The sequence below is a fragment of the Brassica rapa genome, chromosome A09, assembly GCF_000309985.2.
Source record: "Brassica rapa cultivar Chiifu-401-42 chromosome A09, CAAS_Brap_v3.01, whole genome shotgun sequence".
NCBI classification, from domain to species: domain Eukaryota; kingdom Viridiplantae; phylum Streptophyta; class Magnoliopsida; order Brassicales; family Brassicaceae; genus Brassica; species Brassica rapa.
Genome location: NC_024803.2, coordinates 4,137,023 through 4,153,852, shown reverse-complemented (window position 1 = coordinate 4,153,852; position 16,830 = coordinate 4,137,023). Strand labels below are relative to the sequence as shown.

Sequence of the window (16,830 nt, the reverse complement as noted above, 5' to 3'; positions counted from 1 at the left end):
TATAAATATATAAATATATGAATTCTATATACAATAATAAGTAAATGCACAATTTTTAAAAAATGGAAAGAGTATATTAAAATATTAAACATCTATCTTAAAATGTAAAAATATAGATATTAAGTAAATAGAAAATATAAGAAAAAGAAAATACACAACTTAAAAACAATGGAGAAGTATATTAAGATTAAACATCTATCTTAAAAGTAAAATTAGATTATTACGCAAATAGAAAGTATAAGAAAAGGAAATACACAATTTAAAAAAATAGAAAAAGTACATTAGTATTTAAACATCTATCTTAAAATGTAAATCAATCTTAAAATATAAAATTATTAGTAAATAGAAAGTATAAGAAATAAAAAATACACAATATAAAGAAAATAAATAATAAGTAATAAAATATAATCTCGAAAGATGACACATGGCATTAAAATATAGTTTTACATTTTAATATTACTTATTTTCGAAAATTATAAAAAATATGTAAACATACAGTATAAAAAAATGTAAAAACTACATTAAACATATGTAAGATTACTATTTTTCACTTAAAAAAAGACGGCTTATCTCTATAATGTAACATTACCGTTTTATAAAAAACAAAAAACATTATATATATTTGAAATAATAAATATATGTAAAACATACAACATAAAAATGGAAATACTACATTAACATATGTAAGATTACCTTTATATTTTTATTTTAAGAAAATAATATGTAAACATACAACATAAAAAATGAAAAAACTACATTAAACATATGTAAGATTACCATTTTTCATTAAAAAAAGACGGCTTATCTCCATAATGTAACATTACTATTTTGTAAAAAAACAATTATATATAATTTCGAAAATAATAAATAATATGTAAACATACAATATAAAAAATGGAAATACTACATTAAACATATGTAAAATTACCATTTTACATTTAAAAATAACAATAATATGTAAACATACAACATAAAAAATGGAAAAAACTACATTAAACATGTGTAAGATTACCATTGTTCACTAAAAAAACGGGTTATCTCATAATGTAACATTAGAACTTTATTAAAAAAAGAAAAAAAAAAACATAAATATAACTATTTGACTATTTGTCCAAGTTCTTCTATTAAACATTGCCGTTTTACATTAAAAATAGAAAAATACGTAAAGATTAAACATCTATCTTAAAATATAAAAAATATACATTAACTAAATATAAAGTATAAGAAAGAGAAATACTCAATATATAGAAAAATAAATAATAAGTAAATATTATAATATATAAATATACGAATTATATATACAATAATAAGTAAATGCACAATTATTAAAAAATGAAAGAGTATATTAAATATTAAACATCTATCTTAAAATGTAAAATATAGATATTAAGTAAATAGAAAGTATTAGAAAAGGAAATACACAATTTAAAAAAATGGAAAAAATACATTAGTATTTAAACATCTATCTTAAAATGTAAATCAATCTTAAAATATAAAATTATTAGTAAATAGAAAGTATAAGAAATAGAAATACACAATATAAAGAAAAATAAATAATAAGTAAATATATAATATAAGTGAATACCAAATTTAAAAAATGGGAAATTACATTAAGATTTAAAATATATATTAAAATTTAAAATATAGATATTACGTAAATAGAAAGTATAACAAATGAATATACAATTTAAAAAATGGAAAACATACATTAAGATTTAAACATCTATCTAAAAATGTAAAATATAGATATTAAGTAAATTAAAAGTACAAGAAATGGAAATACATATACATGAAAATAAATAATAAGTAAATAATGTAAATATATAATATATGAATTATATATGTAATAATAAGTAAATACACTATTTTTTAAAAATAAAAAGTTCATCAAGCATTAACATCTATCTTAAAATGTAAAATATATAATATAAGTAAATACACAATTTAAAAAATGGAAAAAGTGCATTAATATTTAAATATCTATTTTAAAATATAAAATTTAGATATTACGTAAATAAAAATATAAGAAATGGAAATAAACATTTAAAAAATGGAAAAGTACATTAAGATTTAAGCATCTATCTTAAAATATACTTCTATCTTTAAATGGTAGTAAATTATATAAAAATGGAAATACCACATTAAACAAAAAAAAATTGTATAGTTTTACATCAAGAAAGTCCCTATAAAACTCATTATTCCATCCACATCAACCTCACACTATTAAGCAAAATTTCAAAGCACTCGAGCAAAAAAATGGTTCACTATCAACTCTTGCCGTCCCAGAAACCTTTAATGACATTGAATGAGATTTTTTTATAACAACAAACTTTTTGTTAGGTGGATTCATTGTTGGGAAACCCGCAACTTCCAAAAGCCAAACTTATTCATGGGAATTGAATTGCTTTTCATAGACTCAAAGGTATTCTTACAAATTTAAATTAATCTAATCTATAATTTTATTGTTAATATTCATACTAACTCTTTCATGATCAAACCATTTCAGTTGATAACCATTCAAGCGTTTATCCCGAAACACTTCCTTCCTCGCCGAATCAGGTATTGGTTCATGTTAGTTTAGTATTGTTTTTGGTTTACTAACCGGCTTAGGATGGTCTTATTGTAAATATAATTTAAGTTGGTTTAGCATATATTATGTTTAAAATAACTTAAATTATATAATAATAATATTATGCTTAAAATATAATTTTAGAGAGTTTTCAAATATAGTTTAGAGAACATTATAGGTGATGAATTTAATTTATTAAATTCGTTTATTACTTAAAACTAAGTTTTTTAAAAAACATACTGAGTTATAAATATCAATGATGGATTGGTGAGTATAACATGAAGACAAAAATATAAATATCTGATTTTCAAGATAAGAAATTCAGCTTTTATTCAGATACTCAATATATAATATCTTAAATTATGTTTTAAAAAATATACAATATATATATAGATTAATCTTCCAAACTTAAACTATTTATTATATATGAATAATGTTTTTAAATAAAAATAATTTCTGATTTAAAATAAAAATAAAAACAACAAATGTTTTTTTCAAATAATGGATGTAATTTACATTATACTATCATTTAACAAGTATTAGATACGTTTTGATATATCATTATTTCTCTATCGAGAAAACAATAAATTGTTAACATCAATATCATCTAGGTTAAGTATACGAACAACAAAAATTCAAACATCACAAAAAATATTTACATAACCATTATAATACAATAATTAATCAAAAATACAATTAAAAAAAATATTAAAAGAATAGTTATATACTTAATATTTGAAAATAAAAGATATTTTGCTAAAATTGTACTTACCTGGCCAAGGAGATCGACCATCTTTTTACGGATCGATCGAATGTTGAGCATGTGGTCGATCCAAAAATACTCTGCAGTTTAATAAAATCTCTAAAATATTTATTCTAACACTCAAAAGATAGTTTTGCTAAATATGATAACTAAATAGCCAATAAAATTACAAAAAAATATTTAAATAGTAAAAAATATGTTAATTTAACGTGTTAAAATTTAAAAATAAATTTTAATTATGACATGCATTTTAAATTTATATAAATATAAATCATAGCCTAAATATAAATAATTTAACAACTTATTAAATAGAAAAAAATAAAAATCCCGGGCGTAGCCCGGGTTAATCCCTAGTCTCTACTAATAAAAGGGACCTTTTGAGGCTCCATAGGGCGTCCACATAAGCGGAAAAAATTTCTCCCGAAAGATGACACGTGGCATAAAATATAGTTTTACATTTTAATATTACTTATTTTCGAAAATTGTAAGAAATATGTAAACATACAGCATAAAAAAATAGAAAAACTACATAAAACACATGTAAGATTACTATTTTTCACTTAAAAAAAAAGACGGCTTATCTCCATAATGTAACATTACCGTTTTATAAAAAAAATAAAAAAACATTATATATAATTTCGAAAATAATAAATATATGTAAAACATATAACATAAAAATGGAAATACTACATTAAACATATGTAAGATTACTATTTTACATTTAAAAATAACAATAATATGTAAACATACAACATAAAAAAATGGAAAATTTACATTAAACATATGTAAGATTACCATTGTTCACTAAAAAACGGTTTATCTTCATAATGTAACGTTACCACTTTATAAAAAAAAAAAAAAAAAAAAAAAACATAAATATAACTATTTGACTATTTGTCCAAGTTCTTCTATTAAACATTGCCGTTTTACATTAAAAATGGAAAAATACGTAAATATTTAAACATCTATCTTAAAATATAAAATATAGACATTAACTAAATATAAAGTATAAGAAAGAGAAATACTCTCAATATATAAAAAAATAAATAATAAGTAAATATTATAAATATACGAATTATATATACAATAATAAGTAAATGCACAATTTTAAAAAAATGGAAAGAGTACATTAAATATTAAACATCTATCTTAAAATGTAAAATATTTACTTATTATTTATTTATCTTAAAATAGAAAGTATAAGAAAAAGAAATACACAACTTAAAAACAATGGAAAAAGTATATTAAGATTTAAACATCTATCTTAAAATGTAAATTTATATATTATGCAAATAGAAAGTATAAGAAAAGGAAATACACAATTTAAAAAAATGAAAAAGTACATTGGTATTTAAACATCTATCTTAAAATGTAAATCAATCTTAAAATATAAAATTATTAGTAAATAGAAAGTATAAGAAATAGAAATACACAATATAAATAAAAATAAATAATAAGTAAATATATAATATAATCCCGAAAGATGACACGTGGCATAAAATATAGTTTTACATTTTAATATTACTTATTTTCGAAAATTATAAAAAATATGTAAACCTACAGCATAAAAAAATGGAAAAACTACATTAAACATATGTAAGATTACTATTTTTCACTTCAAGAAAAGACGGTCTATCTCCATAATGTAACATTACCGTTTTATAAAAAAAACAAAAAATATTATATATAATTTCGAAAATAATAAATATATGTAAAACATACAACATAAAAATGGAAATACTACATTAAACATATGTAAGATTAACATTTTACATGTTTATTTTAAGAAAATAATATGTAAACATACAACATAAAAAATGGAAAAACTACATTAAACATATGTAATTACAATTTTTCACTAAAAAAAAAAGACGGCTTATCTTCATAATGTAACATTATTATTTTGTAAAAAACAAATTATATATAATTTCGAAAATAATAAATAATATGTAAACATACAACATAAAAAATGAAAATACTACATTAAACATATGTAAAATTACCATTTTACATTTAAAAATAACAATATTATGTAAACATACAATATAAAAAAAAATGGAAAAACTACATTAAACATATGTAAGATTACCATTGTTCACTAACAAAACGGTTTATCTTCATAATGTAACATTACCATTTTATAAAAAAAAAGAAAAAAAAAACATAAATATAACTATTTGACTATTTGTCCAAGTTCTTCTATTAAACATTGCCGTTTTACATTAAAAATGGAAAAATACGTAAAAATTTAAACATCTATCTTAAAATATAAAATATAGACATTAACTAAATATAAAGTATAAGAAATAGAAATACTCAATATAAAAAAAAGTAGATATTCTAAATATATAAATATAAGAATTATATATACAATAATAAGTAAATCCACAATTTTTAAAAAATGGAAAGAGTACATTAAATATTAAACATCTATCTTAAAATGTAAATATAGATATTAAGTAAATAGAAAATATAGAAAAAGAAATACACAACTTTAAAACAATGGAAAAAGTATATTAAGATTTAAACATCTATTTTAAAATGTAAAATATAGATATTACGCAAATAGAAAGTATAAGAAAAGGAAATACACAATTTAAAAAAATGGAAAAAGTACATTAGTATTTAAACATCTATCTTAAAATGTAAATCAATGTTAAAATATAAAATTATTAGTAAATAGAAAGTATAAGAAATAGAAATACACAATATAAAGAAAAATAAATAATAAGTAAATATATAATATAATCTCGAAAGATGACACGTGGCATAAAATATAGTTTTACATTTTAATTTTATTATTTTCGAAAATTATAAAAAAAATATGTAAACATACAACATAAAAAATGGAAAAACTACATTAAACATATGTAAGATTACTATTTTTAACTTTAAAAAAAGACGGCTTATCTCCATAATGTAACATTACCGTTTTATAAAAAACAAAAAACATTATATATAATTTCGAAAATAATAAATATATGTAAAACATACAACATAAAATTAGAAATACTACATTAAACATATGTAAGATTACCATTTTACATTTTTATTTTAAGAAAATAATATGTAAACATACAACATAAAAAATAGAAAAACTACATTAAACATATGTAAGATTACCATTTTTCACTAAAAAAAAAGACGGCTTATCTCCATAATATAACATTACTATTTTGTAAAAAACAAATTATATATAATTTCTAAAATAATAAATAATACGTAAACATACAACATAAAAAATAGAAATACTACATTAAATATATGCAAAATTACCATTTTACATTTAAAAATAACAATAATATGTAAACATACAACATAAAAAATGGAAAAACTACATTAAACATATGTAAGATTACCATTGTTCACTAAAAAAACGGGTTATCTTCATAATGTAACATTACCATTTTATTAAAAAAAAGAAAAAAAAACATAAATATAACTATTTGACTATTTGTCCAAGTTCTTCTATTAAACATTACCGTTTTAAATTAAAAATGGAAAAATACGTAAAGATTTAAACATCTATCTTAAAATATAAAATATAGACATTAACTAAATATAAAGTATAAGAAAGAGAAATACTAAATATATAGAAAAATAAATAATAAGTAAATATTATAAATATATAAATATACGATTATATATACAATAATAAGTAAATGCACAATTTTTTAAAATGGAAATAGTACATTAAATATTAAACATCTATTTTAAAATGTAAAATATAGATATTAAGTAAATAGAAAGTGTAAGAAAAGGAAATACACAATTTAAAAAATTGAAAAAGTACATTAATATTTAAACATCTATCTTAAAATGTAAATCAATCTTAAAATATAAAATTATTAGTAAATAGAAAGTATAAGAAATAGAAATACACAATATAAAGAAAAGTAAATAATAAGTAAATATATAATATAAGTAAATACCAAATTTAAAAAATGGGAAATTTAATTAAGATTTAAAAATATATATTAAAATTTAAAATATAGATATTACGTAAATAGAAAGTATAACAAATGGAAATATACAATTTAAAAAAATGGAAAACGTACATTAAGATTTAAACGTCTTCTTTCTAAAATGTAAAATAGAGATATTAAGTAAATGAAAAGTACAAGAAATGGAAATACATATACACGAAAATAAATAATAAGTAAATAATGTGAATAATATAATATATGAATTATATATGTAACAATAAGTAAATACACAATTTTTTAAAAAATGGAAAAGTTCATCAAGCATTAAACATCTATCTTAAAATGTAAAATATATAATATAAGTAAATACACAATTTAAAAATGGAAAAATTACATTAATATTTAAATATCTATTTTAAAAATATAAAATATAGATATTACGTAAATAAAAATATAAAGAAATGGAAATAAACATTTTAAAAAATGGAAAAAGTACATTAAGATTTAAGCATCTATCTTAAAATATATTCTATCTTAAAATGGTAGTAAATTATATAAAAATGGAAATACCACATTAAACCAAAAAAAAATAAAAATGTATAGTTTTTCATCAAGAAAGTCCCTATAAAACTCATTATTCCATCCACATCAACCTCACACTATTAAGGAAAATTTAAAGCACTCGAGCAAAAAAATGGTTTCACCATCAACTCTTGCCGTCCCAGAAACCTTTAATGACCTTGAATGAGATTTTTTTATAACAACAAACCTTTTGTTAGGTGGATTCATTGTTGGGAAATCCGCAACTTCCAAAAGCCAAACTTATTCATGGGAATTGAATTACTTTTCATAGACTCAAAGGTATTCTTACAAATTTAAATTAATCTAATCCATAATTTTATTGTTAATATTCATACTAACTCTTTCTTGATAAAACCATTTCAGTTAATAAACATTCAAGCGTTTATCCCGAAACACTTTATTCATCGCCGAATCAGGTATTGGTTCATGTTGGTTTAGTATTGTTTTTGGTTTACTAACGGTTTAGGATGGTCCTATTGTAAATATAATTTAAGTTGGTTTAGCATATATTATGTTAAAATAACTTAAATTAAATAATAATAATATTATGCTTAAAATATATTTTAGAGAGTTTTCAAATATAGTTTACAGAACAATATAGGTGATGAATTTAATTTATTAAATTCGTTTATTACTTAAAACTAAGTTTTTTTTAAAAACATACTGAGTTATAAATATCAATGATGGATTGGTGAGTATAACATGAAGAAAAAAATATAAATATCTGATTTTCAAGATAAGAAATTCAGCTTTATTTAGATACTCAATAATAATATCTTAAATTATTTGTAAAAATATACATAATTTATATATATATATATATATATATATTAATCTTCCAAACTTAAACTATTATATTATATATGAATAATGTTTTTAAATAAAAATAATTTCTGATTTAAAATAAAAATAAAAATAACAAATGGTTATTTTCAAATAATGGATGTAATTTACATTATACTATCATTTAACAAGTATTAGATACGTTTTGATATATCATTATTTTCTATTTCCAGAAAACAATAAATTGTTAAACATCAATATCATCTAGTTAAGTATACGAACAACACAAATTCAAACATCACAAAAAATATTTACATAACCATTATAATACAATAATTTAATCAAAAAATAAAACAATAAAAATATTTAAAAGAATAGTTATATACTTAATATTTGAAAATAAAAGATATTTTTGCTAAAATTGTACTTACCTGGCCAAGGAGATCGACCATCTTTTTACGGATCGATCGAATGTTGAGCATGTGGTCGATCCGAAAATACACTGGAGTTTAATAAAATTTCTAAAACATTTATTCCAACACTCAAAAGATAGTTTTGCTAAATATGATAACTAGATAGCCAATAAAATTACAAAAAATATTTAAATAGTAAAAAAATATGTTAATTTAACGTGTTAAAATTTAAAAATAAATTTTAATTATAACATGCATTTAACATTTATATAAATATATATCATAGCCTAAATATAAATAGTTTAATAACTTAAATTAGAAAAAAATAAAAATCCCGGGCGTAGCCCGGGTTAATCCCTAGTCTCTACTAATAAAAGGGAGCTTTTGAGGCTCCATAGGGCGTCCACATCAGCGGAAAAAATTCCTCCCGAAAAATGACACGTGGCATAAAATATAGTTTTACATTTTAATTTTACTTATTTTCGAAAATTGTAAAAAAATATGTAAACATACAGCATAAAAAAATGGAAAAACTACATTAAACATATGTAAGATTACTATTTTTCACTTAAAAAAAAGATGGCTTATCTCCATAATGTAACATTACCGTTTTATAAAAAACATTATATATAATTTCGAAAATAATATATATATGTAAAACATACAACATAAAAATGGAAATACTACATTAAACATATGTAGATGCCATATGTTCAATGTAGTTTTTACATCTACATTAAACATATGTAAGATTACTATTTTTCACTTTAAAAAAGACGGCTTATCTCCCTACTAATAAAAGGGAGCTTTTGAGGCTCCATAGAGCGTCCACATCAGCGAAAAAAAATTCTCCCGAAAGATGACACGTGGCATAAAATATAGTTTTACATTTTAATATTACTAATTTTTAAAAATTATAAATAATATGAAACATAGAGCATAAAAAATGGAAAAACTACATTGAACATATGTAAAATTACTATTTTTCATTTTAAAAAAAAGACGGCTTAATTCCATAATGTAATATTACCATTTTACATTTTTATTTTAAAAAAAAATAATATGTAAACATACAACATAAAAATGGAAAAACTACATTAAACATATGTAAGATTACCATTTTTCACTAAAAAAAAGACGGTTATCTCCATAATGTAACATTACTATTTTGTAAAAAAAACATTATATATATTTCGAAAATAATAAATAATATGTAAACATACAACATAAAAATGGAAATACTACATTAAACATATGTAAGATTACCATTTTACATTTAAAAATAGCAATAAAATGTAAACATACAACATAAAAAAATGGAAAAACTACATTAAACATATGTAAGATTACCATTTTTCTCTACTAATAAAAGGGAGCTTTTGAGGCTCCATAGAGCGTCCACATCAGCGGAAAAAATTTCTCCCGAAAGATGACACGTAGCATAAAATGTAGTTTTACATTTTAATATTACTTATTTTCGAAAATTGTAAAAAATATGTAAACATACAGCATAAAAAATGGAAAAACTACATTAAACATATGTAAGATTACTATTTTTCACTTTAAAAAAGACGGCTTATCTCCCTACTAATAAAAGGGAGCTTTTGAGGCTCCATAGAGCGTCCACATCAGCGAAAAAAAATGCTTTTGAAGCTCCATAGAGCGTCCACATCAGCGGAAAAAATTTCTCCCGAAAGATGACACGTGGCATAAAATGTAGTTTTACATTTTAATATTACTTATTTTCTAAAATTGTAAAAAATATGTAAACATACAGCATAAAAAAATGGAAAAACTACATTAAACATATGTAAGATTACTATTTTTCACTTTAAAAAAGACGGCTTATCTCCCTACTAATAAAAGGGAGCTTTTGAGGCTCCATAGAGCGTCCACATCAGCGAAAAAAAATTCTCCCGAAAGATGACACGTGGCATAAAATATAGTTTTACATTTTAATATTACTAATTTTTAAAAATTATAAATAATATGAAACATAGAGCATAAAAAATGGAAAAACTACATTGAACATATGTAAAATTACTATTTTTCATTTTAAAAAAAAAGACGGCTTAATTCCATAATGTAATATTACCATTTTACATTTTTATTTTAAAAAAAAAATAATATGTAAACATACAACATAAAAATGGAAAAACTACATTAAACATATGTAAGATTACCATTTTTCACTAAAAAAAGACGGTTTATCTCCATAATGTAACATTACTATTTTGTAAAAAAAACATTATATATAATTTCGAAAATAATAAATAATATGTAAACATACAACATAAAAATGGAAATACTACATTAAACATATGTAAGATTACCATTTTACATTTAAAAATAGCAATAAAATGTAAACATACAACATAAAAAAATGGAAAAACTACATTAAACATATGTAAGATTACCATTTTTCACTAAAAAAAACGGCTTATCTCCATAATGTAAAATTTCTATTTTATATTAAAAAAAAACATAAATATAACTATGTGACTATTTGTCCAAGTTCTTCTATTAAACATTGCCGTTTTACATTAAAAATGGAAAAATACATTGAGATTTAAACATCTATCTTAAAATATAAAATATAGATATTAACTAAATATAAAGTATAAGAAAGAGAAATACTCAATATATTGAAAAATAAATAATAATTAAATATTATAAATATACGAATTATATATACAATAATAAGTAAATGCACAATTTTTTAAAAATGGAAAGAGTACATTAAATATTAAACATCTATCTTAAAATGTAAAATATAGATATTAAGTAAATAGAAAGTATAAGAAAAAGAAATACACAACTTAAAAACAATGGCAAAAGTATATAACGATTTAAACATCTATCATAAAATGTAAAATATAGATATTATGCAAATAGAAAGTATAAGAAAAGGAAATACACAATTTAAAAAATAGAAAAAGTACATTAGTATTTAAACATCTATCTTAATGTAAATCTATCTTAAAATATAAAATTATTAGTAAATAGAAGTATAAGAAATAGAAATACACAATATAAAAAAAAATAAGTAAATATATAATATAAGTAAATACCCAATTTAAAAAATGGAAAATTACATTAAGATTTAAAAATATATCTTAAAATTTAAAATATAGATATTAAGTAAATAGAAAGTATAACAAATGGAAAATACAATTTAAAAAAAAAATGAAAAACGTACATTAAGATTTAAACATCTATCTTAAAATGTAAAATAGAAATATTAAGTAAATAAAAAGTACAAGAAATGGAAATACATATACAGGAAAATAAATAATAAGTAAATAATGTAAATATATAATATATGAATTATATATATAATAATAAGTAAATACACAATTTTTTTAAAAAAATGGAAAAACTTCATTAAGCATTAAACATCTATCTAAAAATGTAAAATATATAATATAAGTAAATACACAATTTAAAAAATGGAAAAAGTACATTAAGATTTAAATATCTATTTTAAATATAAAATATAGATATTACGTAAATTAAAATATAAGAAATGGAAATAAACATTTAAAAAAATGGAAAAAGTACATTAAGATTTAAACATCTATCTTAAACTATACATCTATCTTAAAATGGTAGTAAATTATATAAAAATGGAAATACCACATTTGACCAAAAAAATGTATAGTTTTACATCAAGAAAATCCCTATAAAACTCATTATTCCATCAATATCAACCTCACTCTATCAAGGAAAACTTCAAAGCACTCGAGCAAAAAAATGGTTCCACCATCAACTTTTGCCGTCCCAAAAACCTTTAATGACCTTGAATGAGATTTTTTATGACAACAAATTTTTTGTTAGGTGGATTCATTGTTGGGAAACCCGCAACTTCCAAAAGCCAAACTTATTCATGGGAATTGAATTGCTTTTCATAGACTCAAAGGTATTCTTACAATTGTTAATATTCATACTAACTCTTTCATGATCAAACCATTACAGTTAATAATCATTCAAGCGTTTATCCTGAAACACTTCTTTCCTCGCCGAATCAGGTATTGGTTCATGTTGGTTTAATATTGTTTTTGGTTTATTAACCAGTTTAGGATAGTCCTATTGTAAATATAATTTAAGTTGGTTTTGCATATATTATGCTTAAAATTAAATAATAGTAATATTATGCTTAAAATATAATTTTAGAGAGTTTTCAAATATAGTTTAGAGAACATTATAGGTGATGAATTTAATTTATTAAATTCGTTTATTACTTAAAACTAAGTTTTTTTAAAAACATACTGAGTTATAAATATCAATGATGTATTGGTGAGTATAACATGAAGACAAAAATATAAATATTTTATTTTCAAGATAAGAAATTCAGTTACTCAATATATAATATCTTAAATTATTTTTAAAAAATATACATAATTTATATATATAGATTAATCTTCCAAACTTAAACTATTATATTATATATGAATAATTTTTTTAAATAAAAACAATTTCTGATTAAAAAAAAAAATAAAAAAACAAATGGTTAAACATCAATATCATCTAGGTTAAGTATACGAACAACACAAATTCAAACATCACAAAAAATATTTACATAAACATTATAATACAATAATTTAATCAAAAAATACAATAAAAAAAATAATATTCAAAAGAATAGTTATATACTTAAATTTGAAAATCAAAGATATTTTTGCTAAAATTGTAATTACCTCGCCAAGAAGATCGACCATCTTTTTTACGGATTGATCGATTGTTAAGCATGTGGTCGATCCGAAAATACTCTGCAGTTTAATTAAATATCTAAAACATTTATTCCAACACTCAACAGATAGTTTTCCTAAATATGATAACTAGATAGCCAATAAAATTACAAAAAATATTTAAATAGTAAAAAATATGTTAATTTAACGTGTTAAAATTTAAAAATAAATTTTAATTATGACATACATCTTAACATTTATATAAATATATATCATAACCTAAATATAAATAATTTAACAACTTAAATTAGAAAAATATAAAAATCCCGGGCGTAGCCCGGGTTAATCCCTAGTATCTTTCTTCATTTAAAGTTTAAGATTGTAGTGAATGAAAAATACTTTGGATAGAAACATCAGTTGGTGTTACATTCGACGTATTAAAACATATTAGATATTTTGGTGGAACTTAAAAACTAGAGAACCAAACTCAAAATACAGAATTTGTGAGCTGTAGATAGAATCCGCGCCAACTGAATAAGGGCCGTTGGCCGTTACCTTCTTCCTCTCTCTCTCTCTCGTCATCTCCAATCCTTCTCTCTCCCCTAATTTTCTGGAAATTCATTCGACTAGGAAGGAGAGAGAGGGAGAGGAGAAGAGCATCTCACGATTCTTTTGTAATTCTGTTGAATGTGAAACTCTTTCCCTCTCCGATTTCGTCGGCTTAATCATGGTTCCGTGTTTTTCGTTGGAGGAGTTCGACATTGATTTCGAATTCGATGCACCTCGTTTCTACGATTTCTCCAGACCAGAGCTTGATTCCGAGACAGATGAAATCGAGTTCTGGTTCGAATCCGCGGGAAACTACCCTCCTTCGCGTAAGACACACGTTAGGGCAAAGATTCTGTTTATTACAAACATTTGTCTTTTTGTTTCTCTCTCTCTTACAGTTCGGTAATAATATTAATTATGATGTTTTTTTAATTATCTCAGCTTTTAGCCCAAAGTTTAATTGGAAACTTGAGCCACTTCCAGTTAAGCAACTTACAAACACCAGCTCAAAAACTAAGCCTGTGGATACCGGTCTTAATCCAAAAGATAAATACAATGGTAATGATTTTTTTTATCTTGGTTTCTGCATAAATGTTTTCAGAGACCTCATGTTTAACTTGTTGTTCAGGGTTCATATATTATAACCAAACGGTTAAAGATGTCTCCAAGACAAAACCGAAATCAAAAACAAAATCAAGTAGTAGCTCAACTTTAACAAGACCTACTGTTTCTTTGCTTGCAAGGCAGAATAAACCATTAGACGTTTACTCCGTTCAACTTTTGACAAGGTACACCAATGAGGAAGCCATTAATGTGAGTTTTTTTTTTTCTTTCTTTTGGCTTTAACAAATAGTTTTTGGTGTTTTAGATGTCAGAGGTCATTAGCAAAGTTTGGTGATAACTTATCTCCAATCTTAGTCTCTAAGTTGCAAAACCAAGACACCAAAACGCAAAAACTGGAAGCTAAGATGGATCAAATTAACTCCAACAGAAGATCTAAACTCACTGTTCCTAAGGAACCGAAACTCAGAACTGCAGAAAGATCTGAAAGACACAGGTACTCAGAATCCAGGCTTAGGCTCGTCAAGAAGACTGTTTTGGCTTCCTTATAACATGTTTTGATGTTTCAGGTCTAAGGTTAACTCAGAAATCAAGCAGAATGCAAAATCAAGGATCACTTCACCTAAAATAAACACTACCAACAAAAATGTAGTTTTTTTCAATCGTAGTTTCTTCATTACCACATTCTCAGAAGGTGTAGTTAGAAAACAATAACTAATGTTTTGGGTTCCTTTGCAGATTAATCATGAACCTTCTTCAGCACCTCTGCCTAAAAGTAATACTGTACGGTCTCAAGATCTTAAGGTATAACTAATATTCCCACATCTACAAGTCTGAAAGATCTTATCATCCCTCATGTGTTAACATAATTTTCTGCATCAGGCATTTGGTTTAAGAACATCACTGAGAGCAAAGGAACGCTCTTCAAATGTAAGTTTCACATCCAACATATAAATCTATCTTTCAAATGTTCTTTTAAATGATGTCTCACATTGCAGGCTAAGATTAATGCCATACAAGAGAAAGAAGCTACTAACTCCAGAACGTTAGTGCATAGCTTTGAAACTCCATAAATCTACTTTCCTTGTTTAGCCTAGTCTAATCTAGTTTCTAGAGTCCATTTTCCCAAGAACGTTCTCACGCCCGTTCTCTGCAGGCTATTAAAAGGTAGGAGAGCCAAAGGAAACCACAGCGGGAAGATACACTGCCAAGTGTATGAATCTAAGATTTTCCCTCTAGACTCAAAGGTTGTAACTTAACTCTCTTCTAAACTCATAAGAAGTCCCATTGTATAAAAATGTTGACCATATTCCAATCTCTTCCTTTTCTTGACAGAGACCAAGCAAAGAAGGACTCGGCGAAGCAACTAGCATCAAATATGGAACTCAAAAGTCTTGCAGGACATATATTAACAGGTAACTAAAATGCAATCTACTAAAGCTATACAATAGTTAAAAAAAACAACAACAGGCCAAAACAGATATCACACACCATTGATAATATTATTTGAACAGGGGCCTGGATTTATGCAGCAAATTCGATTCACAGAAAATTGCAGGGAGCTTAATCATGGCTTAATCTTCACCTTGAAGATCATTGCTTAATCTTCACCTTGAAGATGTTCTTATCATGTTGATTTATACACACGCATTCCTATGTCTCTATACATAGAAACGTGTACGCTTGTTTTTGTTTAGATATATGCTGAGAAATATATTTCATTGATTTTTTGTTGTTGTGTGGTCATATGTTATGTAAGCTATTATTTATTAACTCAGAAGATTAAAGACTTTAACTAACTCATGAACTTTTTTTTTGAAAAAGACAAACTCATGAACATGTTCTTGGTAGAAATTACTAGATAACTTCGCATAACCATTTTGTATAACTTTTTTTAAAAAAATATTAAATTTACTTCACTTTTGTACAATGAATACTACTATGGTGTAGTTTATGATACTTGTACTTGTTTAATCTCTAATCAGTTTCTACAATA

At 22.7% G+C, this 16,830-nt stretch overlaps 1 protein-coding gene across 2 annotated transcripts; it reads left to right on the top strand.

Moving 5' to 3' along the window:
• The first annotated feature begins 13,543 nt into the window (after positions 1–13,543).
• LOC103837407 lies at positions 13,544–16,826 on the top strand. 2 transcript variants are annotated; one of them, XM_009113765.3, is made up of 11 exons: positions 13,544–14,599; positions 14,715–14,831; positions 14,902–15,061; positions 15,142–15,330; positions 15,404–15,482; positions 15,573–15,638; positions 15,717–15,764; positions 15,833–15,879; positions 15,991–16,081; positions 16,170–16,249; positions 16,349–16,826. In XM_009113765.3, exons 1-11 carry the CDS (start codon positions 14,452–14,454, stop codon positions 16,410–16,412), a joined length of 1,089 nt encoding a protein of 362 aa, XP_009112013.1. In that variant the 5' UTR covers positions 13,544–14,451; the 3' UTR covers positions 16,413–16,826. The 2 variants fall into 2 exon arrangements, with proteins under 2 accessions (XP_009112013.1, XP_033134780.1); XM_033278889.1 differs by having other exon boundaries at positions 13,544–14,831.
• Positions 16,827–16,830: the final 4 nt, after the last annotated feature.